The sequence below is a fragment of the Myxine glutinosa genome, chromosome 6 (genome assembly GCF_964187855.1).
Source record: "Myxine glutinosa chromosome 6, kmMyxGlut1.1, whole genome shotgun sequence".
Lineage (NCBI taxonomy): Eukaryota > Metazoa > Chordata > Myxini > Myxiniformes > Myxinidae > Myxine > Myxine glutinosa.
The window spans coordinates 132,838,095-132,866,063 of record NC_136266.1 but is presented as its reverse complement, the minus strand read 5'-3'; the positions used below and the strand labels follow the sequence as shown (position 1 = coordinate 132,866,063).

At 45.0% G+C, this 27,969-nt stretch overlaps 1 protein-coding gene across 2 annotated transcripts in view; it reads right to left on the bottom strand.

The window, feature by feature from the left end:
- Positions 1-27,969, bottom strand: part of LOC137430320 (polypeptide N-acetylgalactosaminyltransferase 12) — a 170,070-nt gene that overhangs the window by 97,719 nt on the left and 44,382 nt on the right. For both annotated transcript variants that reach the window (XM_068121104.2, XM_068121105.2), the window contains exons 3-6: positions 22,718-22,887; positions 9,121-9,310; positions 7,114-7,299; positions 2,014-2,131 (exon numbers count right to left, since the gene is read on the bottom strand). In XM_068121104.2, coding sequence (XP_067977205.2) covers positions 2,014-2,131; positions 7,114-7,299; positions 9,121-9,310; positions 22,718-22,887 — 664 coding nt within the window. The remainder of the gene's footprint in view (positions 1-2,013; positions 2,132-7,113; positions 7,300-9,120; positions 9,311-22,717; positions 22,888-27,969) is intronic.

The window sequence follows — 27,969 nt, the reverse complement described above, 5'->3', positions numbered from 1 at the left end:
GAATCATTGCAATCTCCCGTGATGAAGCTAACTCCGAGGGCCTTTCACTTACTCACCGTAGGCAGGTTGGTGGTCTTTCTGTCTTCTACCGACTCCTCTCCGGCCTTGCTCCTCCAGCTCTCTCTGGTCTATGTCCCTCAAATATTCCTACAGGTCGCACAAGATCTGCCAGCAACCCTCTTATGGTTAAACTGCCAAAATCAAGGCTCTCTGCTCACCTTCACTCCTTCATTCCTCTCTTCTCCTGCCTCTGGAACAAACTCCCTCACTCCCTTCAATCCCACTTCTCCCTCCAGGTCTTTAAAACAGCTGTTCAGCACCATATCTTATCTTCCCCCATCCAAAACCTTGATCTTTTCTACCCCCGCTAATTTCACCCCAGATCCACTTTTTTGAAATACCAGCTTCTTTCCTGGAAGTCCTTGCAGTGTCCTTTTTTTTAATACTTCTCCTACCCCCCCCCCCCCCCCTTCCCACACCTCCTCCACCCCAAGCCCTCTCCCTCCCACAGATCCCCGATGTCCCTGCTCCCAAATGTTGTGTTGTGTGCTTCCCCCTTTCTCCCCATTTTGTCTACCGCTCCCCTTATTATATGTTTTATGTGTCTGTTTGATTTTTTTTGTGTGATAAATGTTCGGTCTTTCACGAGCCTCGATCCTGTATTAAAAAAAAAAAAAAAAAGCTGAATGGATTTAAATCAAACTTGGTACAAGTATTATAATAATGTAATAATGTGGGCGGAGGCATATCGTTCGACGTCCTGACGTCGAAGAGTGTTGGTCTAGTTCATCCCTACCATTGCTCATCCCTGAAAACCCCTCTCATCCTCTACAATAAAAGTTTAAGATAATCCGTTATCACAAATGCCTGCAGTATAACCCTATTTCCCTGACCTCAATTTTTCTACTCCATTTGCATCTGATCTTTACTCGTTCTCCTCAATGCTTCCCTCCATTTTCATTTATATGCCTGGTGTTGGCTAAAAAGTTCAGGTGGCTGCCTTAAGATCATAGGGTCTTGAGTTTGAGCTCCTGTCTTACAATTACGTAACACCAGGTCGATTGACTCAGCCTGTCATCCTTCAGAGGTTGGCAAAATGAGTACCAGCATACTGCTTCTGAAAATAGGGGGCACTACATCAGCGGCACAGCTGTGCTCATAGCAATGACGCAACCAGAAACTGGAAGCTGCATACGAAATAATAATATTAATTTTCATTTATCCCCAACTATGCTGCATTTTGTGCTTTGTCCTACAAATAAACACAAGATATGCTTTACTCTGCAATAGACGATGGATGAAACACAATGAGGTTTAGAAAGCCACACCGAATGCACTGATGATGATTCAGAACAAAATAAGATGCAAGATTCTGACCAAGATTATTAAGCTTCTGATTGCTTTGCAATAAGGAGCCGATATTCTAGGTCCCCCACCTTTTGGGTGGTATGAAGAATACATATGAGTAATATGAAATGTAAATCTTGAACTGTTTTCGAAATATCACGTACACAAGCCAAGTTACCGAGATGGATGCCATGGCAACAGAATTCAGCCAATTGCAGCCGTGATGTAATCAGATTGAGATAGTGTCATGATGAATAGATATCTGCAATATAAAAACTAAATGTTCAATGTTTTTTGAAATAACACATAAAAAATATGGACAGATGGCCGGGATATTAAATGAGCTCCGTCCGGCCCACCGACCGACCGACCGACCGACCGACTATCCATCCATGACCGATCATCCGTCCATGTACTTTTGCGCATGCGATATTTCAAAAGCCATTAGACATTTAGCTTATGTCTCGTACCACCCAAAGGGCGGAGGACTTGGAGCATTATCTCCTTGTCATATCAAGGTTCCTGTGCTGGCATACATACGCTGGTGGAACAATGGACGAAAAAAATGGATTATTGTATATTGAAAATATAATAAATCATCTTTCAGTAAATGTCAATAATATTGTCACCAATGGTTGCGCTGGATCCACAAATCCTAAGTCTCACCCGAAAAGAAAATTCCAGGTTCTCACCACCCCACACTTCCATGCCAACATCATATTTTCCCAGGTGATCAAAGTATACTTTGTTCACAGCAAACAGGCCACCAGCCATGGTGGGTGACCTGTAGGGAAAAGGGAATGCGGTCAGGTCAGTACCTGGGAGTTCAAACAGTGACATCACAGTTCAAGGTTTAAAACTTGATCTCCGTAATTTGCCAAAATGTATTTTGCATGCGTATTTATGTTTATCAAGCTTTATATTTATTTTATTCTAATTGAGAGCTTACAGTAAAGACAATACAACTTTCTTTGAATGAGTGCTCACACCCAACATGTCACTTCACCTTTTTCTCCCTATGGTGGTTAGCATGCCTCTCTCAACATTTGGTTCAGAAAATTAATTTGACCTCATTTTTCCACTGATACAAACCAACTCTGGTTCTTGTAAAGACTATTATTACCTCCACCACCGAAGGTTGGCGGAGGTTATGTTTTCACCCGTTTGTCTGTGAGCAGGATATCTCAAAAAGTTAGGGGCAGATTCAGACAAAAATGGTGGACAGGTTGGGTGTGTGACAAGGACCAAATTATTTGATGTTGATGAAGATACGGTTCTGGATCCGGAAACGAGAATTTTTTTAATTTTTCAAGTGATTCTTTACCACTGAGAGATAGGTCCTAAAACAATATCTAACACGATATTTCAATGGATTCGGATGAAACTTGGTTGACGAGTTGGGGAGGTGATAAGCACAAGCTGATTAGATTTGGGTTAAGGTGTCATCCCAGTTATGTTTTCACAGCCGAAACCCACAAGGACATGCAGATCCGGCCTGCAAGGGGGCTACAAAATGCAGACTGTTCAGCCTGGCGGAGGTACACCACCGAGTGCTGTTATACAGCGCATTCAGAAAGTATTCAGACCCCTTCACTTTTTCACATTTTGTTATGTTGCAGCCTGATGCTGATATAGTTTAAATTCATTTTTTTCCATCATAAATCTACACTCAATACCCCATAATGACAAAGAGAAAATAGGATTTTAGAAAGTTTTGCAAATTTATTAAAAAGAAAAAACTGAAATATCACATTTACAAAAGTATTCAGACCCTTTGCGATGACACTTGAAATTTAGCTCAGGTGCCTCCCATTTATCTTGATCATCTTTGAGATGTTTCTACACCTTGATTGGAGTCCACCTGTGGTAAAGTCAATTGATTGGACATGATTTGGAAAGGCACACACCTGTCTATATAAGGTCTCACAGCTGACAATGCATATCAGAACAAAAACCAAGCCATGAGGTCGAAGGAACTGCCTGCAGAGCTCAGAGACAGGTTTGTGTCGAGACACGGATCTGGGGAAGCCTGCAAAAAAATCTCTGCTGCATTGAAGGTTCCCAAGAGCACAGTGGCCTCCATAATTCTTAAATGGAAGAAGTTTGGAACAACCAGGACTCTTCCTAGAGCTGGCCGCCCGGCCAAACTGAGCAATCGGGGGAGAAGGGCCTTGGTAAGAGAGGTGACCAAGAACCCGATGGTCACTCTGGCTGAGCTCCAGAGATCCTGTGTGGAGATGGGAGAAACTTCCAGAAGGAGAACCATCACTGCAACACTCCACCGATCTGGGATTTATGGCAGAGTGGCCAGACGGAAGCCTCCCCTCAGTGAAAGACACATGAAAGTCCGCTTGGAGTTTGCAAAAAAGTACCTAAAGGACTCTCAGACTGTGAGAAACAAGATTCTGTGGGTTTTCATTTAGCCAAAATGGTACAAATTTCGATGGCACAAAAATGGCTCCGATGGTACAAATTTCGTGTCCATCGGGCTGACAGTTGCAGAGGATTTTTTTTTTCATACTGATCAGATCAAGTGTTGTAGTTGTCGAATTATGATGTCATATTGACATCAACAACATCTCTTATTCCTCATGGGGATTACTTAAACAATGAGCCTTGTTTCAACTCTTTCCATTGAGCAGATTTGGAGATATAGAGGTGTAACGTTTTTCCAAGATGGCATCCATACCACGTGACCTATGATGTCATAATTATGAGTAAATTATGAGCTCCTACGGTAAAATTTCGTGTCAATCAGACTAACGATTGCCGAGCAAATGAATTTTAAAAATGCAGACACATACGCCACATGTACGCACGCAACCGAATGCCTAATCCTGCTTTTCGTTTCACAGGCGCAGGGTAATTATACAGTGTGCGAAAGGAGACTCTCTCTCCCTCTTGTTTCCGCCACATACATGCATTCAGAATGCCATCTCCGCTCAGACCAATGGAGCTTCACACAAGCCATCACATGGGAGAAAGGTTCCACATATCTGTCTTGTCATTCCAAATCTGTTCTTACTATCTGCCGTTTGACAGGGATAGGGTACTAGGGTAGCGCTAAGCCACCCATATATCATGGGCGCACAAGTTTTATAATTATTAAGTGTACAAAAAAGTAATTACTGTGGTACGTATTTCTCTCTATTTCCTTATGTTCTCCCGACCCTTTCATTATTAGTCAACACCTGTTCTCACCATTAGTGAGTTGGCCGTGCGCGGTTTGTTTCTTTCGCCTAATCACCCCCAGCACACATTAAACTCACAACCGTGGGGAGTTTGGCACCAACCTCATTAGGAGACAATCTTAAACCTACAGCCAGGTCATCTTGGGATCAATCATTTGGCCCATGTTATTTGATGGGTGACAGGTTGTAGCGATAAACACTCCTTAGTTTTCTGTGCATCAAAAACCAAAGAAAAGACCGTTTAGGCTTTCCCAGCGGACGACATAGTCTTTCGACGGTCCATCCCTAAATTGGAGGATAGTGCGGGTGGCAAGATTTCTCCAAGTAACCACCAGCCAGTCTACCTTGGTTCATTAGGATTCGGAACAGGATACTGGTCCGAATCCGACACCCATTACGTATCCCACTCCTGACACCAATGTATCATTTAATTAGGAGTTATATTATTTCAATTATGACATATTGAGAATGGATTCAATAAATATAATGAACGAAAGAGGAAATAACAAGCAGAACGAGAACGGCACTCAGTAGAGAGCATACCTCCACCTGGTTGGCCATATCACTCGAAAAATTATACTAGCTGGATCCGGATCCGGATCTTCACCAAACTTGAATCGATTCTTCCTCGTCACACACACAACCTGTTCAACAAGATTCGTCCAAATCCGTCCACAACTTTTTGAGATACCCTGCTATGTATAGTTTATGGCCCGATCTCCCAATGGTGAAGAATCACTTTAAAAAAAAAAAAATTCTCATATCCCAATCCATAATCAGATCATCACCAAAATCTATCATCCTTGTGAGACACCCAACGGGTCCACCAAGTTTCGTCCGAATCCTTCCACAACTTTTTGAGATATCCTGCTATGTATAGTTTTTGGCCCTATCTCCCAATGGTGAAGAATCACTTAAAAAAATTAAATAATGCGCATATCCCAATCCATATTCAGATCTTCACCAAAATCGAATCGAATCATCCTCGTCAGACACACAACCTGTCCACCACGTTTCGTCCAAATCTGTAAACAACTTTTTGAGATATCCTGCTGTACATCGTTTTTGCCCCCATCTCCCAATGGTGAAGAATCACTTTTTAAAATTCTAGTAGCCGGATCCGAATCCGGATCTTCACCAAAATCTAATCATTTCGTCGTTGTCACATTCGCTACATCTCTGCCAAATTTCGTCAGAATCCATCTCCAACTTTGAGATATGTTGTTCACAAACAAACGGACAGACAGTGGTGAAAACATAACCTCCATCCACCTTTGGTGGCAGAAGTAATGAGTTTGTAATTTTTTTTGGGATATACAGTAAATGTTGTTCTTCCTTTGTTGTTTTTGCTTTTTTGAAGCAGAGTGGGAAATAAAAGAGGAAGTTGATGAGCGTGACAGAACACTTAGTGTAAAGAAAAACCGAGCACGTCTCAGTTCAGAGAAATAATGAGCACGTTAGCTAGCTGAGGCCTTGGCACATAGGTCGAAACTCACAAGGACACAAATTTTGATAATACACTTCTCCACATTTATCAATATACGAGCAGGACTACCCGGCGTTGCCAGGGAGGGAGGGGGAGGAGGGTAGAGACAGGAGAGGGAAGTGTGAGGAAGGGAGTGGGGGGGGGGGGGGAGGGGAGGGATGCAAGAGGTGAGGGGAAAGATATACGACATATACATATTCCGTGGGGGAGGGGGGGGTTAAATGGCCCCTCCGTTTTGGGTGAGGGGGGATGAGAAGGAGAAAACATTTACCCGTGCAAAGAGTGCTTTAACCTCAATGTTGCCCAGGTAAAAAAGGAAATTGTAATACCCTCTGCCACCATCACCAGGTGGCGCTACACGGCGGCGTTACATACACATTTACATAGAGAATTTGCGCCCCTCTCCTGGTCCCCCACACCCCCGAATGAGGCCGCGGCCACATAGCCTATGTTACCCCCCAGCCAAAGTTGTATTTGTATACCGAGTAAAGTATATAAGTGTTTATAACTGGAGTACCTGGTGTTGCTCAAGCGAAAAATAAACATTAACATATTTGAAATGAGGGCAAATATAATGGAAAAGCAATTACATCCAAATCAAAATCCATCACAAATGTCAAATGATCATTTCACCTTTGTGTTGAATATATGCTGCTGAATGTACCATTCATCATGTTTCTGAGTTAATTAGGATGCCGAACAGGAACAAGAAGAAGCCCTCCTACCAACTTCGTACACTTCCGGAATTGTTTGATTTACTTGTGTTCAAATGTTTGGTGATTGTTTTGTATTTATTTATGCGAATGTGTACTTGTATATAACTGTCATTAATTAAAAAGGCTTCGGCACTATCGAGCGATTTTTTTTAATCCCCAAAAACGAATTTTTTTTCAAAACTTGTTTTTTTTTTTTTTTTAACTAAAACACTCCCAGGCACTCACTGATGCGCCTCTGAAAGTTTGACGAAGATCCGTTCAACCATCTCCAAGAAAAATGGCGACACACAGACAGACATACCAACAGCTCTCTTATATCGTAGATTAGTATAGAAAAAGAGTATCAGTGAAGAAAGTATAGAATGCTACTTACTGAATGACGTCTATTGCTGATTGGCGACGAGCTTGCTCACGTGGAGGAATGACGTGCCAGGTAAAGACAAGCCGCCAATCAAAGCCACCGAGGTTCGGTTCACCAGGGTTCCCAAGGTACTCAAAGGTATCCCAGTCAATGACGTCTACTACTGGACAAACTACAGCAGTCTGCTTCATTCCAATACTGCAACACATGACGGGCATCGTTTTGAAGCAGGTACCAAGTTATGACACAATGGAGCCATCACAATTAGGCGCTCTATATGGAAGCACCAACTTACATTTGTGGTGTGTAACCAACAAAAGGAAGCACGGACACAATACCCAATAATGAAGGTGATTATAGGTAGGTGTAAAGGTACAAAGCATTGATGTTTTAGGATTTAATGAAAAGTTAATAAACCTACAAATGCAAGTCTCTAATCTTCTTATTTCATATGCAGCACAAGGCTGTAGGTTAGGGTGTGGCATCATTGGCTGAGGGTGTGGCTGTGCTGCTGATGCAGTGCCCTCTATTGGTTAGGGCAGGAATTCGGAATTTGGCCTTGGTACTGGTGATAGCTCTCCTACTCTTTGTGAAGGACACCGTGGGATCTCTAATGTCCACCAACTAATGCTGGCAGAAAGGGTGCCCAGTTTAATGTCCATCAAACGGATGGCGCACACATTGATGAATCATACTGACAAGTCTCTAATGTGATGGCATTTCAAAATTGACCTGGAGTTTTGTATATAAGAGGCAGAGTAATGTATGAACATGAATAATCGAGGGAACTTGTCTTTATGGCATGGGGAAGCAACACCGGTTATCACACGTTACCTGCTTCAATGCAGGTGCCGCAAATCATAAGGGCGAGTTAGAGAACAAAAAAGGGTGGAACAGCAAGCTGGTGGGCAATTCCTGATCAACCTGATCAATGGTGGTGGTGGGCAATTGGTGGTGGATCAATGGTGGGCAATTCCTGATCAACAAGGACATCAAACCCGTTTAAATTTAAAGAAGATTGGCTGCACATTTAATCGAATGCTTGTTCAGGAAATATGGATTGGCTGCTATCAAGAATGATGCCCTGCATTGGCTTGTTTTGTCAAAGTAGTCCCTTTAGCAGCTCACTCAGGAAGCTGTAGTTGGATGGTAGCTCGACTTCAGAAAAACAGCTACTGAGCTTGGGGGGAAGTGACCACAGCCCAAGAGTCCTTTGGGTACCAGCGATGCCAGCTTTATGACACCATTTTTCTTTCCAAAGCTCACTGGGGCAGTGGGGCAATCAAGGAGAAATTTATTCCGCTCCATGGATGCCAACCCATGGTTATTTGACGGTGCTAGACGATTTAAATGCCGAGCGTCAAGCAAGGGAACAGCACATACCATTTTAAAAGTATTTGATCTGACTCGGTCTGGTTCAAACCACCGACCTCCCAGACTCAGAGCAGATCCTCTATGAATTACGCCACCACGTCTGGCTACACACACATATCATAAATAATTGTACACCGAGAGCATACAAAAGCTCCCACTTCAACAGGCGAGGTAGACGAGTTCATCTTCAATGCACTTTCACACACACATACATACACTCACAACCGGGGTCAGCCTAGCAGGCACGTAAGACATCGGCTATTATAAAGCTCGCAGTGTTAGTGTGAAAAATCTCTGAGGATACCCCGGAGACTCAATAGCTCAGTGGGCTGTCACCGCGTAAGTGATGAGGTTCCTGGGTTTGAGTCCCGGGTTGTCAGAATTTTTTCACACTAGCCCCACTCAGGAATTTACTTCCTGTTTATTATATATATATATATATATATATACATACACACATACACACACACACACACACACACACACACACACACACACACACACACACACACACACACACACACACACACACACACACACACACACACACACACACACACACACACCAATATATCACTCTTCAATCTCACACAATCAATGCAGCAAGTCCTGGTGTAATCTGTCTGTGTACTCCCCTGAACGCACCGTTCGAGCAATGGCTCAAGCCAGCCATCATGGCACTCGCAATGGCAATCCAGGAAAGTGAGAACTTGACCTTGGGCGTAGGCTGTGCCGAGAAGCCGCGCGCGCACCAGGCCCTCTCGTCTTTGCGTACGAACCAAACGCACTTTGCGGAGCAAAGCGAGATACTGCTCCAGTGGATGCTTTAGGTGCTCTGTTGAAGACAAAACATACCATAACTAGGTTACTAATGGAAACATCCACCATAACATGAAAAACTGAAATATTGTGAGAATAACCATGCCATTTTTGGGCAAACTCTTCAATCAAGACTTTGCAGCTGGTTTGATAAAACGACAAAGCCAAACTTGATAAGGAGGCACAAAAAAAGAAGAAATATTTTGTTTTGATGCCAATAAAAAGTTGTATCTGATAAACTCCAACCACACGGCTATTCGTTTAATGGTGGTCCAAAAACGAACACAAGATGAACCACAGTTTTCAATCATGTAGGGGATATCCACTTAACCATGTCAACAATACAATAAAAGGAGCTGTGTGTGTGAGCTACACCCATTGGTTGGACAGTTCGCTTGATTCCACCCACAATTTCTGTACTACGGCCACAAATTTAGAAACCCTTTAGAATTGACCCTTTAGCTTTAGAACCATTTCTCTCAAGCAGCGCTTTTACTGCGGAGGTTATGCAGATCCTATATTTTCAGACTATTTTCTCTTAAGATTATTAGTTGAACACACAACCATACCAGGTTTCTGTGAAGTTAGTGGTAGCATGATAGGGGAGCAGATAGCGTTCAATATTCAGCAGTTTCGACGTGGGAATGCCCTTTTTCTAGCTTTCATGAGTGGGAGGAGGATTGGAGTAAAGATGGGACAGCTTTGGAAGGGAAAGGTTGAGATTTTTGGGGACAGCCAATCTCCGGTGTAGATTCCCACTTACTTTTTCCACATGCGAAATTTGCATTTATGTTTATTTAAATTATACAATTGACTACAAAATGTAAATGTTTCATGATATTTGTTATATTATATCGCCTTTATCTGTCAATATTGTTGAAATGAAGATCAAATAGCTGTATGTTGAAATAGGTTGAAAAAGTCAAAACATTACTTGGGGTGTTTTTACTTTTTCACGTGACTGTATGTGTGTATGTGTATGCGTGTATGCATATGTGTGTGTATATGTATGTGTGAGACTTTTGGTGGGAATGGTGAGGTGGATTGAAGGCTCGAGTGTGTGGAGGGGATTGATGTCATAGGGTTAGGAAGGGAAGGGTGAGGACTTGGGGCTGGAGGTGGGAGAGCAAAGATAAACAGAGTTGTGAGTGGGAGGCTGACGCTTTTTTGCTGAGTAGTCAGAATTGCATGTGAGTTTACTCGCAGTAAAAAATGTAATTGTGTGTGTTTATGTGTGTGTTTATGTGTGTGTTTATGTGTGTGTTTATGTGTGTGTTTATGTGTGTGTTTATGTGTGTGTTTATGTGTGTGTTTATGTGTGTGTTTATGTGTGTGTTTATGTGTGTGTTTATGTGTGTGTTTATGTATGTGTTTATGTATGTGTTTATGTGTGTGTTTATGTGCATGTATGTATACATGTACATGTGTGTGTGTGTGTGTTACGATGTGTGTGTTACTATGTGTGTGTTACTATGTGTGTGTTACTATGTGTATGTTTATGTATGTGTTTATGTGTGTGTTTATGTGTGTGTTTATGTACATGTATGTATACATGTACGTGTGTGTGTGTGTGTGTGCATGTGTGTGTGTGTTACTATGTGTGTGTTACTATGTGTGTGTTACTATGTGTGTGTTACTATGTGTGTGTTTATGTGTGTGTTTATGTGTATGTTTATGTATGTGTTTATGTGTGTGTTACTATGTGTGTGTTTATGTGTGTGTTTATGTGTGTGTTTATGTGTGTGTTTATGTGTTAATGTGTGTGTTTATGTGTGTGTTTATGTGTGTGTTTATGTGTGTTTATGTGTGTTTATGTGTGTGTTTATGTGTGTGTTTATGTGTGTTTATGTGTGTGTTTATGTGTGTGTTTATGTGTGTGTTTTATGTGTGTGTTTATGTGCGTGTATGTATACTGTTATGGATTCGGCCCTAATTATTGTTGTTATTATTATTATTGTTGGTTCTCAGTAAGGGTTATTGTGGTTAAAAGGTTTAAAAGCGCTCATGACAAAAATGATGCCAGAAATCGGATACGGCACCGGAAGAGGTGGAGCGAGGAAGAAGAGCGCGTGAGGCAGAGGTGAAACGAGGCATTTGGTAACAGCTCCGCACCCAGCGTGGTTGAGCGTCCATGGAGAGGGAACTTTGAGTCTTGGAAAGGAATCTCGTGCGATCGTTGATATCGCTGGTGTCGGGAAAAAGCCTGCGAAGCCAGGTACAGATGGGAGATTCCGGAGAATCTTCGCCTCGCGGCTGCGGCCCGAGGAAGAACCGACCGCCATTTAGGGGACCTCGCGCATCGTTCGCGGACCCTTGGTTAGTCGCGTCCGCTGGTCCCGCCCTCCGGTGGTTTGCCGAGGATGTGTGTGCGCGACAGTGGCCTTTGAAGAATACGGTGCGGTTCGTGACTGCACGGTGTTTGTGCACGTTTGGATAGCGTCTTTGGGATTCCTCTTTCCACCGCCAATTGGGGTTGGCTGGGACCACGTGACGGTCCCCGCTTTACCTACATCACCTTACCCGCCTCATCGCCATCGCCTCTTCGCCAGGAGCACCGTTGTGTTCTAGAGACATTGAGAAAGGCTCTGCTTCAGTCCCTGGGGGTGCCGTGAGTCTGAGCTAGGGTACCATCTTAAGATTGGATTGCAGAGTTGATTGCCCCCTTTGTTGTATGGTGCTTTTTGTGTGCTTTTAATATATTGTTTGTTCATAACCCTTGGTGTGGTTTCATTATTGGTTAATTTCAACCAAGGATAACATATCTTTCTGCCAGGGACCCTCTCGGGGTTCGGAGGTTTACCGAGACCAGGGGATAGGGGAGGACCCCATAACAGAAATTGGGGGCTCGTCCAATTGACTCGTGGGCTCGAAATTGGGTCTGCGTCCAGGATATAAAATTCCCTAGATTTAGTCCAGGAAAGAATTCCCTAACATTCCCAAATTGGGAACTTGTTCAAACATTCCTAAATTTTTCCAATAAAAAATTTTTAAAAAATGTTTTTTTTACATTTGTTGTGTGAAGGTTAACAGGTGTTAACAATAGTCACCATGGAGTTTGACGCAGAGAAGTTTGCAGTGACCCCTAGTGAAGCACAGTTCAGAGCGTTAGTAAAATCGCACCTCTGGAAATTGGCCAAACATTTTAGGTTGGAGGTCCGAACTAATATGAAGAAGGCTGATCTGATCTGAAGGCTGATCTGAATCTCTGATCATCAATTTGGTTTCAGACCTGGTCACTCTACTCTGGACATGCTGCTTCTGCTTTCTCAACAATGGATGGAGGTCCTCAATGCCAAACAGGAAATTAGAGCCGTCTCCCTTGACATATCACGTGCCTTCGATACGGTCTGGCACCCTGCTCTGCTCACCAAACTCTCCTCTTTTGGTATCCATGGAAATCTCCACGCATGGCTGGCGGACTTCCTCTCTGGTCATAGTCAACGTGTGGCCCTGAATGGGTTTCTCTCATCTCCTCTTCCTGTCCAGGCTGGAGTTCCCCAAGGCAGTGTTCTGGGCCCTGTGCTTTTTCTGGTCTTCATCAATGATCTCTCTGACTCTCTTGAAAATCCTCTCTATCTCTTTGCTGATGACTCTACTCTCTGTCGCTCCATTCTTCATCCCTCAGATCGGCAGTCTGCAGCCTCCTCACTCTCTGCAGACCTGGACAAAATCACAGACTGGGCAAACAAGTGGAACATGTCTTTCAATCCTGACAAATCTCACACTCTTAAGATGTCTCTCCGAAAAGACCGACTGGACAACCCTCCCATCCACTTTCTGAATAATCCTTTCCAAGAAGTTCTGTCACTCAAGCTTTTGGGTCTCACTATCTGCCATGATCTTTCCTGGGAAAACCACATTTCAAATCTGGCCTCCAAAGCCAGTCGCCGACTGGGCATCCTCCGTTGTGCGAAGTCCTTCCTTGGCACACCTGAGCTCCTCACCACATACAAGGCTTTCATCCGCAGCTCAATGGAATACTGCTCTCCCCTCTGGGCTGGTGCTCCTGCCTCACACCTAGCTCGTCTTCACGCTGTTGAAACCAAAGCGTTCAGAATCATTGGAATCTCCCGTGATGAAGCTAACTCCAAGGGCCTCTCACTCACTCACCGCAGGCAGGTTGGTGGTCTTTCCGTCTTCTACCGACTCCTCTCTGGCCTTGCCCCCCCCCCCCCCCAGCTCTCTCTGGGCTCTGTCCCGCAAATATTTGTACAGGTCGCACGAGATCTGCCTGCAACCCTCTTATGGTTAAACTGCCAAAATCAAGACTCTCTGCTCACCTTCACTCCTTCAAACCTCTTTTCTCCCACCTCTGGAACAAACTCCCTCACTCTCTTCAATCCCACTCCACTCTCCAGGTCTTTAAAACAGCTGTTCACCACAATCTCTTATCTTCCCCCATCCAAAACCTTGATCTTTTCTACCCCCGCAAATTTCACCCCAATTCCACTTTTTTGAAATACCAACTTCTGTCCTGGAAGTCCTTGGTGTCCTTGTGCTTTATACTTCTCCCTCCCCTTCCCACGCCTCCTCCCCCCAAGCCCTCTCCCTTCCACACATCTCCCTGCTCTCAAATGTTGTGTTTGTGTGCTTCCCCTTCTCTCCCAATCTTGTCTTCCGCTCCCTCTTTTTATTTATTTTGTTTGTCTGGTTGATTTGTTTGTGAAGTAAATGTTAGCTCTTTCACGAGCCTCGATTCAGTATCCCCAAAAAAAAAAAAAAAAAAAAAAAAGAGGCAGAGATGCAGACAGTGGTGATACAATCTATGGTGGGATTAGGAACATGGGTAGAGGTAGTCTGGGATTGGTTACCAGAAGAACAAGAAAATGTGGAGCTCCGGAAACTGGAGATGCAATTACAGAGCCAGGAAAGGGAAAGAGCAGAAGAGGAAAGAGAACTCCAGGAAAGGGAAAAAGCAGAGGAAAGAAAAGCAGAAAAGGAAAGAGCAGAACAGGAAAGAGACCTCCAGGAAAGGTTAGAAGACAAAAAAGCAGAGGAAAGGAGAGTGGAACGAGAACTCCAGGAAATATTAAAAGCAGAGGAACGAGAACTCCAGGAAAGATTAAAAGCCGAAGAACGAGAACTCCAGGAAAGATTATAAGCAGAGTAAAAGAAAGCAGAAGAGAGAAGAGAAGAGAAACAAGCAGAGGAAAGGAGAGTGGACGAGAACTCCAGGAAAGGTTAGAAGAGAAGAAAGCAGAGGAAAGGAGAGTTGAAAGAGAACTCCAGGAGAGGTTAGAGGAAGAAAAAAAACAGAGGAGAGAAAAGCCGAAAGGGAGTTAAGGGATCGTGAAATGGACCTTCAGCAGGAAATTAGACTCAAGGAGCTGGATGTAATGAAAGAACGGGGAGAGGTACCATCCATGCCGAATGGTTCGACACCTAGTCAGAACACCTGGGATGTTGGCAGACATGTGAGGCTGGTTCCACCCTTCAATGAAAAGGAGGTAGCCAAGTTTTTTCCACACTTTGAGAAAGTGGCTCGACTGCTAAACTGGCCTGAGGAGTACTGGTCCATACTAGTGGCAAAGTGTTCTGGTGGGTAAAGCTCAAGAGATTTATTCGGCTTTACCGATTGACCAATGTGCAGATTACGAGGTATTGAAGAAACACATTCTCAAAGCCTATGAATTGGTCCCGGAAGCTTACCGGCAAAAATCCCGGAATGCCAGGAGGAGGGAGAGTGAGACCCATGTGGAGTTTGCCAGATTGAAAGAAACCATGTTTGATAGGTGGTGTGATTCAAAAGGAGTTGGGAAAGACTTCGAACTATTGCGACAATTGATCCTGGTGGAGGAATTCCAACAGTGTGTCCACGAGGACATTAAAGTTCATCTGGAGGAAAGGAAAGTACCAAAGCTGTATGAGGCAGCAACCATGGCAGATGACTATGCCTTAACACACAGGATGGGGTTCCACAAACCGAACTTCTCGCCCAGACCTAGCCAGGGAAGCTATGGTACATCAGGGGCGGAGAATGAAAATCCATGGGGGTGGCCTCGAGATGAAAATGAGGACCACTCTGACACCACGACTTCTAGAAATCAGAAGACTGCGGTTCCAAGACAGACCTATCGTCCGGGGGGCTCGAAGCAGACCGCCGCCCCCATGCCTTGGCAGACCACGAGGTTCTCCTGCGGGCCTACTTGCACTTTTTGCCATAAACCTGGACACTTGATGTCCAACTGTTATGCTCTGGGAAAGGAAAATCAGGAGCGGAGTTTGACTAGTACGACTCCAAATGCAATGGCCATTGTGAGAAATTGCCCTCAAAAGGGTTACCAACCATTTATTTCAGAGGGGTTTGTGTCACTGGATGGAGCCTCGACTAACCGGAGACCTGTTCGGATATTGAGGGACACAGGAGCACATCAATCTTTAATGCTTGAAGGCATCTTGCCATGGTCCGAGGAGACGGCAACTGGGGATAGTGTTCGTTTACAGGGGATTGGTGGCTGTGTTAGTGCTCCACTTCATGTCATCCATTTGGAGTCCGATTTGGAGTCCGATTTGGAGTCCGATTTGGTGTCAGGCCCGGTCACCGTCGGTTTACAAGCCACTCTTCCTGTAGAAGGAGTATCTTTTGTTGTCGGGAATGATTTGGCCGGTGGCCAAGTTTCTGGTAACCCGATGTTTGTGGAAAAGCCTAGTAGGAAGCGCCCTGAAGAGAAGAGGAAATACCCTGAAACTAAGTGTCAGCACACGCACGTCAGGGATGGAGGCAATATTGGCAAGCTCTTTGTAGGGGGACTGAACTTCAAAACAAAGGAACAGGTTCTGGAGTCTGCCTTCAGCAAATATGGACCGCTTTTGGAAGTGCTGCTGATAAAAGACAGGGAGACACAAAAGTCAAGAGGGTTTGGCTTTGTCACGTTTGAAAACTCAAAGGACGCCAGAGTTGCAGAAAAGGATCTGAATAGCAACGAGTTGGATGGTCGGACCATCACAGTAGGGAAGGCATTTCCTAGGGGTCGAGGGGGCTACAGAGGAGGACCACGGAGTAGTAGTGGTGGTGGCCGCAATCGATATTATTATGGAGGCTTCCAGAGTTATGGCAGCTCCCGAAGGAAGGATTATCAGAGCAGTGGCCGAGAAGGAGACCGCCATTCATGTGACTACAGTGACAAGTGGTCCAACCATGATTGTTAGGAAAGTTAGAAAGAGTGGAAGCACTGAATGCTGCGGAGCAGCCGAGCCAAGATTCCTGCATGGATTAACCATGAACAGGGGAGCTTGGTAGTGAACTTTCCTTGGTAGTGGTCGTGAACTACAGGCGTCCATGTAGTGAACTTTCCTACACAGACTAACCCTGAACTCCACTATCCTAAAGGCATCCAGGTAGTGAATAGGTCCAGGCCTCACCACCCAACCACCATGGAACCTGGCCCTCAGCTCAGCCTCCCAGAAAAAGTGCTATAGATTTTTTTTTTTTTTTTTTGTATACTGAATCGAGGCTCGTGAAAGAACTAACATTTATTTCACAAACAAATCAACCAGACAAACAAAACACACAAAAAGAGGGAGCGGAAGACAAGATGGGGAGAGAAGGGGAAGCACAAAACCACAACATTTGAGAGCAGGGAGAAGTGTGGGAGGGAGAGGGCTTGGGGGCAGGAGGTGTGGGAGGGGGAGGGCGAGGGGGAGAGGTATAAAACCCAAGGGGACCGAAATTAGCGGGGGTAGAAAAGATCAAGGTTTTGGATGGGGGAGGATAAGAGATGGTGGTGAACAGCTGTTTTAAAGACCTGGAGGGTGCAGTGGGATTGAAGAGAGTGAGGGAGTTTGTTCCAGAGGTGGGAGAAAAGAGGTTTGAAGGAGTGAAGGTGAGCAGAGAGTCTTGATTTTGGCAGTTTAACCATAAGAGGGTTGCAGGCAGATCTCGTGCGACCTGTACAAATATTTGCGGGACAGAGCCCAGAGAGAGCTGGGGGGGGGGGGGGCAAGGCCAGAGAGGAGTCGGTAGAAGACGGAAAGACCACCAACCTGCCTGCGGTGAGTGAGTGAGAGGCCCTTGGAGTTAGCTTCATCACGGGAGATTCCAATGATTCTGAACGCTTTGGTTTCAACAGCGTGAAGACGAGCTAGGTGTGAGGCAGGAGCACCAGCCCAGAGGGGAGAGCAGTATTCCATTGAGCTGCGGATGAAAGCCTTGTATGTGGTGAGGAGCTCAGGTGTGCCAAGGAAGGACTTCGCACAACGGAGGATGCCCAGTCGGCGACTGGCTTTGGAGGCCAGATTTGAAATGTGGTTTTCCCAGGAAAGATCATGGCAGATAGTGAGACCCAAAAGCTTGAGTGACAGAACTTCTTGGAAAGGATTATTCAGAAAGTGGATGGGAGGGTTGTCCAGTCGGTCTTTTCGGAGAGACATCTTAAGAGTGTGAGATTTGTCAGGATTGAAAGACATGTTCCACTTGTTTGCCCAGTCTGTGATTTTGTCCAGGTCTGCAGAGAGTGAGGAGGCTGCAGACTGCCGATCTGAGGGATGAAGAATGGAGCGACAGAGAGTAGAGTCATCAGCAAAGAGATAGAGAGGATTTTCAAGAGAGTCAGAGAGATCATTGATGAAGACCAGAAAAAGCACAGGGCCCAGAACACTGCCTTGGGGAACTCCAGCCTGGACAGGAAGAGGAGATGAGAGAAACCCAATCAGGGCCACACGTTGACTATGACCAGAGAGGAAGTCCGCCAGGCATGCGTGGAGATTTCCATGGATACCAAAGGAGGAGGGTTTGGTGAGCAGAGCAGGGTGCCAGACCGTATCGAAGGCATGTGAAATGTCAAGGGAGACAGCTCTAATTTCCTGTTTGGCGTTGAGGACCTCCATCCATTGTTGAGAAAGCAGAAGCAGCATGTCCAGAGTAGAGTGACCAGGTCTGAAACCAAATTGATGATCAGAGATCAAGCCATTGGAGAAGAGGAAAGATTTCATATCTGAAGCAATGATGGATTCCATGACTTTGCTGATAATTGGGAGAAGGCTGATTGGTCTGTAGTTGCTGGGATCTGTTTTTGCACCTTTTTTGTGCAAAGCGGTGATGTTGGCTGATTTCCAAGCAGATGGCAGATGACCTTGAGCAAAAGAGAGGGTGAAGAGAACAGAAAGAGGGAGTGAAAGAGCAGAAGAACATGATTTTAGGACCCGTGGGCTGATGCCGTCAGGACCAGTTGCAGAATCAGAGTCGAGGGTTGACAGAAACTTTTCCACCTTGTCAGGAGGAAAGGACACAGAGTCCAGGAGCAGCTGGGTACGACTGGGTACGGTGGGTACAGAGAGGGATGGGTTTGGGACACAAGATTTAGAGGCAAACACAGAGTTGAGGCATTCAGCTTTTTCACGTGCGGAGTCAGCCGTTAAGCCGTTTGAGGTGAGGGAGGGGATGGAGGGGGAACAAACACCAGAAACAGATTTGACCAGGCGCCACCAGGATTTGGAAGAGGGAGACAGATAAGAGAGTTCGGTCTTGAGAACGGTGAGTTATTGTTTCCTGGCTCTCCTGAGGGTGGACACACACTTGTTTCGGGCTTTGTGAAAGGAAATGAGATTTCCTTCCGTTGGATTTGCTTTCCAGGAGAGGAAAGCAAGTTGTTTCAGGGCAACAGCCTCACCACAAGATTCCGTGTACCATGGACGGGAGGAAGGGTATGACAACTGAAGACGAGATGGGATAAATCTGTGCATCAGAGAGAGCAATTTACTTTGAAATAAATCCCACGATGAGTTGATGTCAGAGGCGGTAGAGATGGGAGACCAGTCCAAATGATTGATGGCTGCTTGAAGACCGTGCCAGTTGGCCTGAGTGAAATGCCAGACTCGTCGACGCTGAGGAGGCTCTCTGAGAATGGTCAGAGAGATGTCCACTTTGACAAGCACATGATCAGATGAGCCGATTGGAGCAGAAGAAGAGCAGCAGACATTTTCAGGGAAGTTTATCATACCAAATCCAGAAGAGAAGATGCTCCGTTGACTGAGATCCGGGTCGGGAAATTGACAGATTGTGTCAGTCCCAGTGAGTCGCAGAAGTCCTTTGCTGAAGAGCCATGGCTGGTGAGAGAGGTACCCACACCCAGCCAACTGGCATGGTGACAACTGAAATCACCACATATGAGGAAGAGAGAGTTGGGATGGGTAGATAGAAGTTGGTCCATATTATCAGACAGTGAGATGTAGATGGAGTCATCGCTGTTTGGTGGACGGTACAACACACATATGAACAAAAGGTGGGAGCGAAGGGGAAGCCATAGCCAAAGGTATTCCTGGGGGTGAGGTGGAGAGAGGGCAGTGGAGGGCGAGTGAGGAAGAGAGTTTTTTATAAAGATAGCAACCCCACCTCCAGGACGAGGCTCAGGTCTATCATACCGGAGGAGGGAGTAACCTGGGAGAGATACCAAGGCATCAGAGACATCATGAAGGAGGAAAGTTTCTGTTAAGCAGATCACATCTGGTTTGTCAGAAGCAACCTGTATGGAGAGGTCAGTCAAGTTTGAGCGAAGGCCCCGGATGTTTGAGGTCCATACCGTTAATGAAGAGGAAGGGGGAGCATCGGGTCCAGAACAGGGTGGGGGAGGGGTAGGGTAAGATGTGGAAGAGGAGGAAGAGGTAGGGAGAGCTGTTGAAGGTGTGTCAGAGATTTCAGAGATTTCAGAATAGCTTGGAGAAAGGGAAGAATGGGGCGGACAAAAGGTTTGATGGAGATTGGGTGAGGCACAGTGAGGTGTTATTTGAGGAGGGGGAAGAGCGAGGCAGAAGGTTGGGGGAGATGAAGGTGAAAGTTGGAAGGGAGAAGAAGCAGGGAGGATGCTTTGAGGAGGAGGGGTGAGAGGGGAGTCTAGGAGGGGAGGAGCGAGGGAGAGTCTCAGAGGGGAGGGGTGTGGGGGGAGTTTAGGAGGGAGGGGAGGGAAGGGGCAAGGGGGGAGATTTGAAAGGGATTGGTGATGGGGAGGATTTGGAGGGGAGGGGTGAGATTGGATTTTGAAAAGTGTACGATTCATGGGAAACGAACATTTTTTGCAAAATGAGTTTGAGACCTTCGAGTCAAAAATACGTTTGAGGACACTGGAGGAGGGGTGGAGTTCTGGATAGTTTAGGGAATGTAGAAAGGAGGAACTGTAAGAGATGGTATTATATATATTTTTTGGAATGAATAGATTTGGTGAGCAAGACGAAAGCATCCTTTTGTAGGAAAAGAAGAAAAGGGTGTTATAATATATGAGAGAAAATAGTTGTTCAGGGGAGAGATTATACATTTCTAACCACGTGATCGCGTGATCGCGAACGAAGAACGAACGAACAAAAAGAACAACAAATAAACGAATAAGACCTGGGAAGGAAATATTTTTTTTGGGGTTTTTTTTTTTTTTTTGTGAGTAGAGATATTAAACAAGGAGGTATGGGGTGAACGACTGGGACGAAACAGAGAACGAAAATAATTTCAGCGCATTCGACGAATCGCTGAGAGAAAAACAAAACCACAAGGTCGGAGACGGTACGGCAGCCGAAGCCTACGAGTACTAGGCCGCAGAATACTCGATACGCATTAACCGACGATTGTGTATACATGTACGAAAAATTAGCACCGAAAATTTTCCAAAAAGATACGCTATAGGTACAGACACCGAAAGATAGATACAGTCTTGACAAAAACACAATTGAGAAATATCACTTAGCTTCGAAAGCGTGAGCGCATGGAACAGCTTCGAAAAGACGTGACCTCGCCGTGATCTCGCGAGATCTGATTTGCTTGACTTGGGATTTTTGATCAACCCCTTAACCTTCATTCAAAAGAAACTAAAAGTAAAAATCAGAGGGTGATGAGATGGAGTTTGGCTTTGCAGGGGTAACTTGGAAATTGAACATGTAAAGGGCAGGGACAAGGTCGTTGCTGATGCTTTGTCCAGAGTGAATTAACTCTGGAAATCTCGAAGTTGTTCGAAGTTTTGTTGCTTTATTTTTGGGGAAACATTGATTACTTGTGTTGGTTTCAAGAATTTGCCGACAAAGAAAGTTTTCGCTGTGTTCAAACTTTCTTTCTTGAGGGGGGGAAGTGTTATGGATTCGGCCCTAATTATTGTTGGTATTATTATTATTGTTGGTTCTAAGTAAGAGTTATTGTTGTTAAAAGGTTTAAAAGCGCTCATGACAAAAATGATGCCGGAAATCGGATAGGGCACCGGAAGAGGTGGAGCGAGGAAGAAGAGCGCGTGAGGCAGAGGTGAAACGAAGCGTTTGGTAACAGCTCCGCACCCAGCGTGGTCGAACGTCCATGGAGAGGGAACTTTGAGTCTTGGAAAGGAATCTTGTGCGATTGTTGATATCGCTGGTGTCGGGGAAAAGCCTGCGAAGCCAGGTACAGGTGAGAGATTCTCGCAGCTGCGGCCCGAGGAAGAACCCACCGCCATTTCTGGGACCTCGCGCGTCGTTCGCGGACCCTTGGTTAGTCGCGTCCGCTGGTCCCACCCTCCGGTGGTTTGCCGAGGATGTGTGTGCGCGACAGCGGCCTTTGAAGAATACGGTGCGGTTCGCGACTGCACGGTGTATGTGCACGTTTGGATAGCGTCTTTGGGATTCCTCTTTCCACCGCCAATTGGGGTTGGTTGGGACCACGTGATGGTCTCCGCCTTACCTACATCTCCTTACCCGCCTCATCGCCATCGCCTCTTCGCCGGGAGCACTGTTGTGTTCTAGAGACATTGAGAAGGGCTCTGCTTCAGTCCCTGGGGGTGCCGTGAGTCTGAGCTAGGGTACCATCTTAAGATTGGATTGCAGGGTTGATTGCCCCCTTTGTTGTATGGTGCTTTTTCTGTGCTTTTAATATATTGTTTGTTCATAACCCTTGGTGTGGTTTCATTATTGGTTAATTTCAACCAAGGATAACATATCTTTCTGCCGGGGACCCTCTCGAGGTTCGGAGGTTTACCGAGACCAGGGGATAGGGGAGGACCCCGTAACAATTCCTGTACGTGTACGCGTGCGTGCGTGTGTGTGCGTGTGTGTGTGTGTGTGTGTGTATATATATATATATATATATATATATATATATGTGATGGAGGGGTGATGCTTTTACCCTATGGGTAATGTTCAAGTAAATATAATAAATGTCAGTGTGGAATTAAAACAGAAAAAAAATGTATCACAGATTTATCATGATTGTCACCAATCTTTGGACTGGATACACCACATGGTGATCCTCGAGAGTGTAGCCAAACGGACAATTTTTCTTTGGTACAAAACAAACTTATGTCCAAGGACAAAAAAAACAAAACTGTTACAAACTCATTGACACCTACAACAATGCAATAACATTCAGAATCCACATGCCATCGGAACCGTTTCATTCCTGATGATAGTATCTAATCATGGCTTCACCCCCAACAATCAAAGCTATATGAGGTGTGATTGCAGATGTTCAAAATCCTCATGGGACCTTTATCGCTGAAATCGTCCACCAAGATGATCTCTGTAAGCAGCACATCAGGCGACGTTTCAAGGACACTATGTACAGTGCGGAGCAGTGTTGACCAAGCTTCATTGTAGAAGGCGATGATCACCGATGTTGTCGGTAGGCTCAGGTAATTGTAATGCTTTTGGCTGCACCTGAAATGACGTGGAAAGTGTACAAACTTAAACTGTGATTCACTATAAAGCTATTCACATTGCAATCCATGAATGACATTACGATTATTTCAAATGACATGAACATATCGATCATCTTGAGGTGGTTGTGGCTAACTACAGTGTCCTCCCTTAAGGTGCTAGGTGACAGAAGTGACCTCACCTATTGGTGAGAACACCCATAACCTTGTTATCAGTATGGACAGTTGCCTTCCTTGCATCGAATAATGTCTGCGAAATGCAAAATACTGTCTACTAACGATGGGATCGCAGGATAGCCCAAAGGTATTCGCGTCTGAATCTATGCCCAGCTATAAACTTTCATCATTGTGTTTTATACGCAGGGCGACACATGAATGTGTATACCATCCATCAAATGGATGGTAGCCTGGAGGATTCAGCACTGGTTGTTGATGATTTGTTGTGGATTTAGTATACAAATTTATAATTTGAAGCTGGGTGGTCACTGGATCTAAAACGGATGGGCTAGGTCTCCTCGGGTGCTGCTCCGCACACCCAAAATAAAACACTAGCTCTGCCATTAAAGAAGTGGTAAACTTTCTACTCATCATACTTCCTTCAGCAAAATAATATAATGATATTTGATATAAAGAATACATATACATGTATGTATATATATATATATATATATATATATATATATATATATACATATATATATATATATACATATATATATATACATACATATATATATATACATACATATATATATATACATACATATATATATATACATACATACATATATATACATACATACATATATATACATACATACATATATATATATACATACATATATATATATACATACATATATATATATACATACATATATATATATACATACATATATATATATACATACATATATATATATACATACATATATATATATACATACATATATATATATACATACATATATATATATACATACATATATATATATACATACATATATATATATATATATATATATATATATATACAGTGGAACCTTGACTTACGAGTTTAATTCGTTCTGTGACCGAGCTCGTAACTCAAATTGCTCGTTTCTCAAATCAAATTTCCCCATTAAAATGCATTGAAATGCTATTAATCCGTTCCAGCCCGCCAAAAACCACACCAATTTTTTAAAAAATATACAGTATATATATAAATATCTCGCGCTTTATATTTCACCTGTATGCAGCATACAAGTTGGCAGGATGGCCTGGACTGGAGGTACGCACACTTGACTCTAAAGTCTAAACTGTCCAGCCTGGGTTTGAATCCCAACCCAGCTACAACCTGTCATGGGTGAATCACAGGCAGGGTGATTCATCAATGTGTGTACCGCTAAACTGGGCGCCCCGTTTGCGTCCCATTAGTTGTTGGATGTTAAGGATCTCACCGTGTTTTCCACAAAGAGAAGGCGAGCTATCGCCGGCACTCTGAACAAGTTGTGGCCTGGCATGGCATGAACATGAAAACATGAACATGAACATGAAATGTTCGACATGAACATGAAATTTTCCAAAATAACCAAAATGCGAAAACAAAAATGCAGCGCTATACGACAGAGATACTGTACGTGCACGGCAAGATAACCACGTGACCGGAACCCACCTGGCGGCGTAAACTCAAAATAACCAACATGCGAAAACAAAAATGCAGCGCTATACGACAGAGATACTGTACGTGCACAGCAAGATAACCACGTGACCGGAACCCACCTGGCGGCGTAAACTCAAAATAACCAACATGCGAAAACAAAAATGCAGCGCTATACGACAGAGATACTGTACTTGCATGGCAAGATAACCACGTGACCAGAACCCACCTGGTGGCGTAAACTCAAAATAACCAACATGCGAAAACAAAAATGCAGCGCTATATGACAGAGATACTGTACTTGCACGGCAAGATAACCACGTGACCGGGTGGCGAAAGCTCGTAACTCAGATCTCGGCTCGCATCTCAAAGCAATAAACCGCCCGAGCGACGGCTCGTATCTCGAAAAACTCGTAAATTGGGGCACTCGTAAGTCAAGGTTCCACTGTATATATATATATATATATATATATATATATATATATATATATATATATATATATATATATATATATATATATATATATATATTGTTGCAGATATGGGATTTGCATCCATCCATATCCGCTTGTAAATATTCCCCTATTTCCTCAATACTTCCCAACTATCCCCAATCCCCCATTCCCTAGTCCCATTTTCTGTAAACAACACTGTAGACCCGACCTCCCCCTATTTCCCCCATTAAATGTCGTGCCCAGGTTCACCGCATCTCATGTAAGACAACTATAGGGCATCTTGCTAGTTATTCTTAGTCTATGTCAGTTAAGGACTCGTTTCCATTAATTCTGACCCTTTGTTGCACCAGAATGCGATTGTATGGCACCGTTAGGAAGTTTAGGACCTCCCAATACCTCGCGCTGAGCTTGGAGCAAGCAAGACCTACCCTCCGAGCGCTGTGAGGCCTCCCTGCATCTCTTGGACCGTGCTTGATCCTGTCCCCGAGCCAAGGTGCACCTTGTGCTATCGAACTACCTGTCCTTCCCTGCCATCAATCCCTGTGTAAGTCAGCCTTGATCCGTTTGTCTGTGGTCTGTCTGGGCTAAGATAAGACTGTAATTAAGTGCCTATCTCTTCTGTGCCTTTACCTCACTACCTTGTAATCTACCCCTTTTCTCCACCACTGTAATTATATCCTCCTCCGGAGGTCTTGAGAACTGTACCCCTGGCGTCGTTTCATCTATCCCAGTCGTTGTGTCCTTTCCATCATTGATTTAGCATAGCGCGATTTGGTCAACGTCTGGGTGGAATCGGGGTCTAGTCGGGGAATAACTGTTAGGTCGCGGTAATACACCACCGCTCGGTCGAAATAACATCTAACCGCGATCCGTAACAATTGGTGTCAGGAGTGGGATTTGAGGCCCGAACCAAATTTTTTTTAAACATCTAGAAAAAAAATTTGGTCAAAATTATAAAGTCATCGAAATTTGATTTTGTTTTACAAAAAAAACCCCGAATTTTGAAAGTCGCGCTATGGCAGATCAAGACGGCTGGGTTCCGGTAGAGGAGAGTGAGGCAGGGTCGATCCAGGACCAAATTGAGGGACATGAGGAGAGCGAAGCAGTGAGGGCGGCAGGTTCGCAAAATGGCGTCCTCGCGCACGAGGTTACGGGCGCGCAAAATGGCGCCTCGCACATGGCTGCGGCGACCGCGCCCGCGACCGCAGCAGCGCCGTTGGTGGATGTGAACCTTTTTTTTATACAAATGAAGGCCCTTATGGACAAGAATAGCGAAGAAATGGAAAGCAGAATGATGGGGGTAATGGGGAACCGGATGGATGCTCAGAGTGAGCAAATGAGGGCTGATAGTGAGTGATTGGGGGGCAGAATGGGGGGCAAAATGGGAGAAATGGGGGAACGGTTAGAACAAAGGATGGGGTCCAATAGCGAGAAATTGAGGGATGACATGGGAAACCAGATCGGGGTTTAAGGGATGACATGGGAAACCAGATCGGAGGGTTAGGGAGTAGAATAGAGGGATTAGACAATAGATTAGGGGAAATACAGGAGGGGTTAACGGGGGTAGAAAACAGAATGGCCGCTCAAGAGAATCAAATGGAAGGGATGAATAAGGGGTTAGAGGGGTTAGAAAATAGTATGGAAGGCAAATTGAGGGACATGAGGGACCAAGCGGAAAGGGAAGTTAAACAAATGGGGCAGCAGATAGAGGGGGTCAGAATGGGGGTAGAAACTAAATTGGATGCTCACAGGGAGGAAATGGAGCAGATGAGGGTGGCATCTGGGCAGGAGATGCAAGTGATGGGAGAGGAGATCAGAAGAGGTGTGAGTGAGGAGGTCGGAAGAGTGCGCGAGGAGGTGAGGCACTGTAAGGAGTGTATGGAGAAGGAGGTGAGAAAGGGGACTGTAAAATTGCAAGGTGGTATAGAGGAGTTGACGCTGGGAGTAGAACAACTGACAGTGGGACAAAAGGAGTTGGGGGACCAGGTAAAGAAGAACACAGCGGTAATAGAGGGTTTAAAATCGACACAGAAGGAGATGAAAAAGGACGTTGGGGTAATTAAAAAAGAGTGTCAGACGGTACATGAGGACCTGACGAGGAAAATGAACAAGGTGGTAGAGGTAATGGAGACGAAGGACCGGCAGGTGAGGACGCACATAGAAACGGTCAAGGTGGCCTTAGAGGACGAGCTTGAGGAGACGCACCGAGAAATAAAAGAGGTGAAGCAGAAATTAGAAGAAGTGGAAGAAGGGGTGAGCGAAATTAAGAAGCGACGGAGAGAGGATAAGAAAGAGATAAAGGAGGAAGTAAAAGAATTGGTCCAAAGTCTGTGTTCGGATCGTGATGATGTGCTCATTAACCGGATGAGGGATTCGCAGGTGATGGAGGAGAAGCGAAGAGAAAGAGGACCCGGTGTAAGTGGTGACCAATATGGTCGTGCGTATGATGCGCCAGGTGATTTAATAAGCTTGGGGGTCGAGATGGACCCGGGTGTTCGTGAGAGGCCGTTGGTGAAGTGTGCGACAGGTCTGGTGTGCGAAAAAGGAGGTGTGCGAGAAAGTCCGACTCTGGGGTGTGTGAGGAAAAAGTGCGTGCCAAGGAGTGAGGGTGCTGTCGAGAGTGAGTCGGTCGTAGCGCGTGTGCGAGGGAGCACATGGAAGCGCGTAGTGAGGAGTGTTACGGAGGGTGTAAAGGGAGAATGCACGCCTGTGGTGAGTGTTACAGAGGATGTAACGGGAGAGGATGCGCGAGCAAGGTGTGTAACGGACGGGTGCATGGGGAAAGAGTGTGCTGTCAAAAGTAAGGAAGAGTGTACACCTGTGGTGAGTGTTACAGAGGGTGTAACGGGAGAGTGTGCGTGAGAAAGGTGTGTAACGGACAGGTGCATGAGGAAAGAGTGCGCTGTCGAGAGTAAGGGTGAGTGCGCGACCGAGAGTGGAGGTGAAAGTAGTAAGAGTGACAAGGAGCGTGAGTTGGTTGTGACAGGTG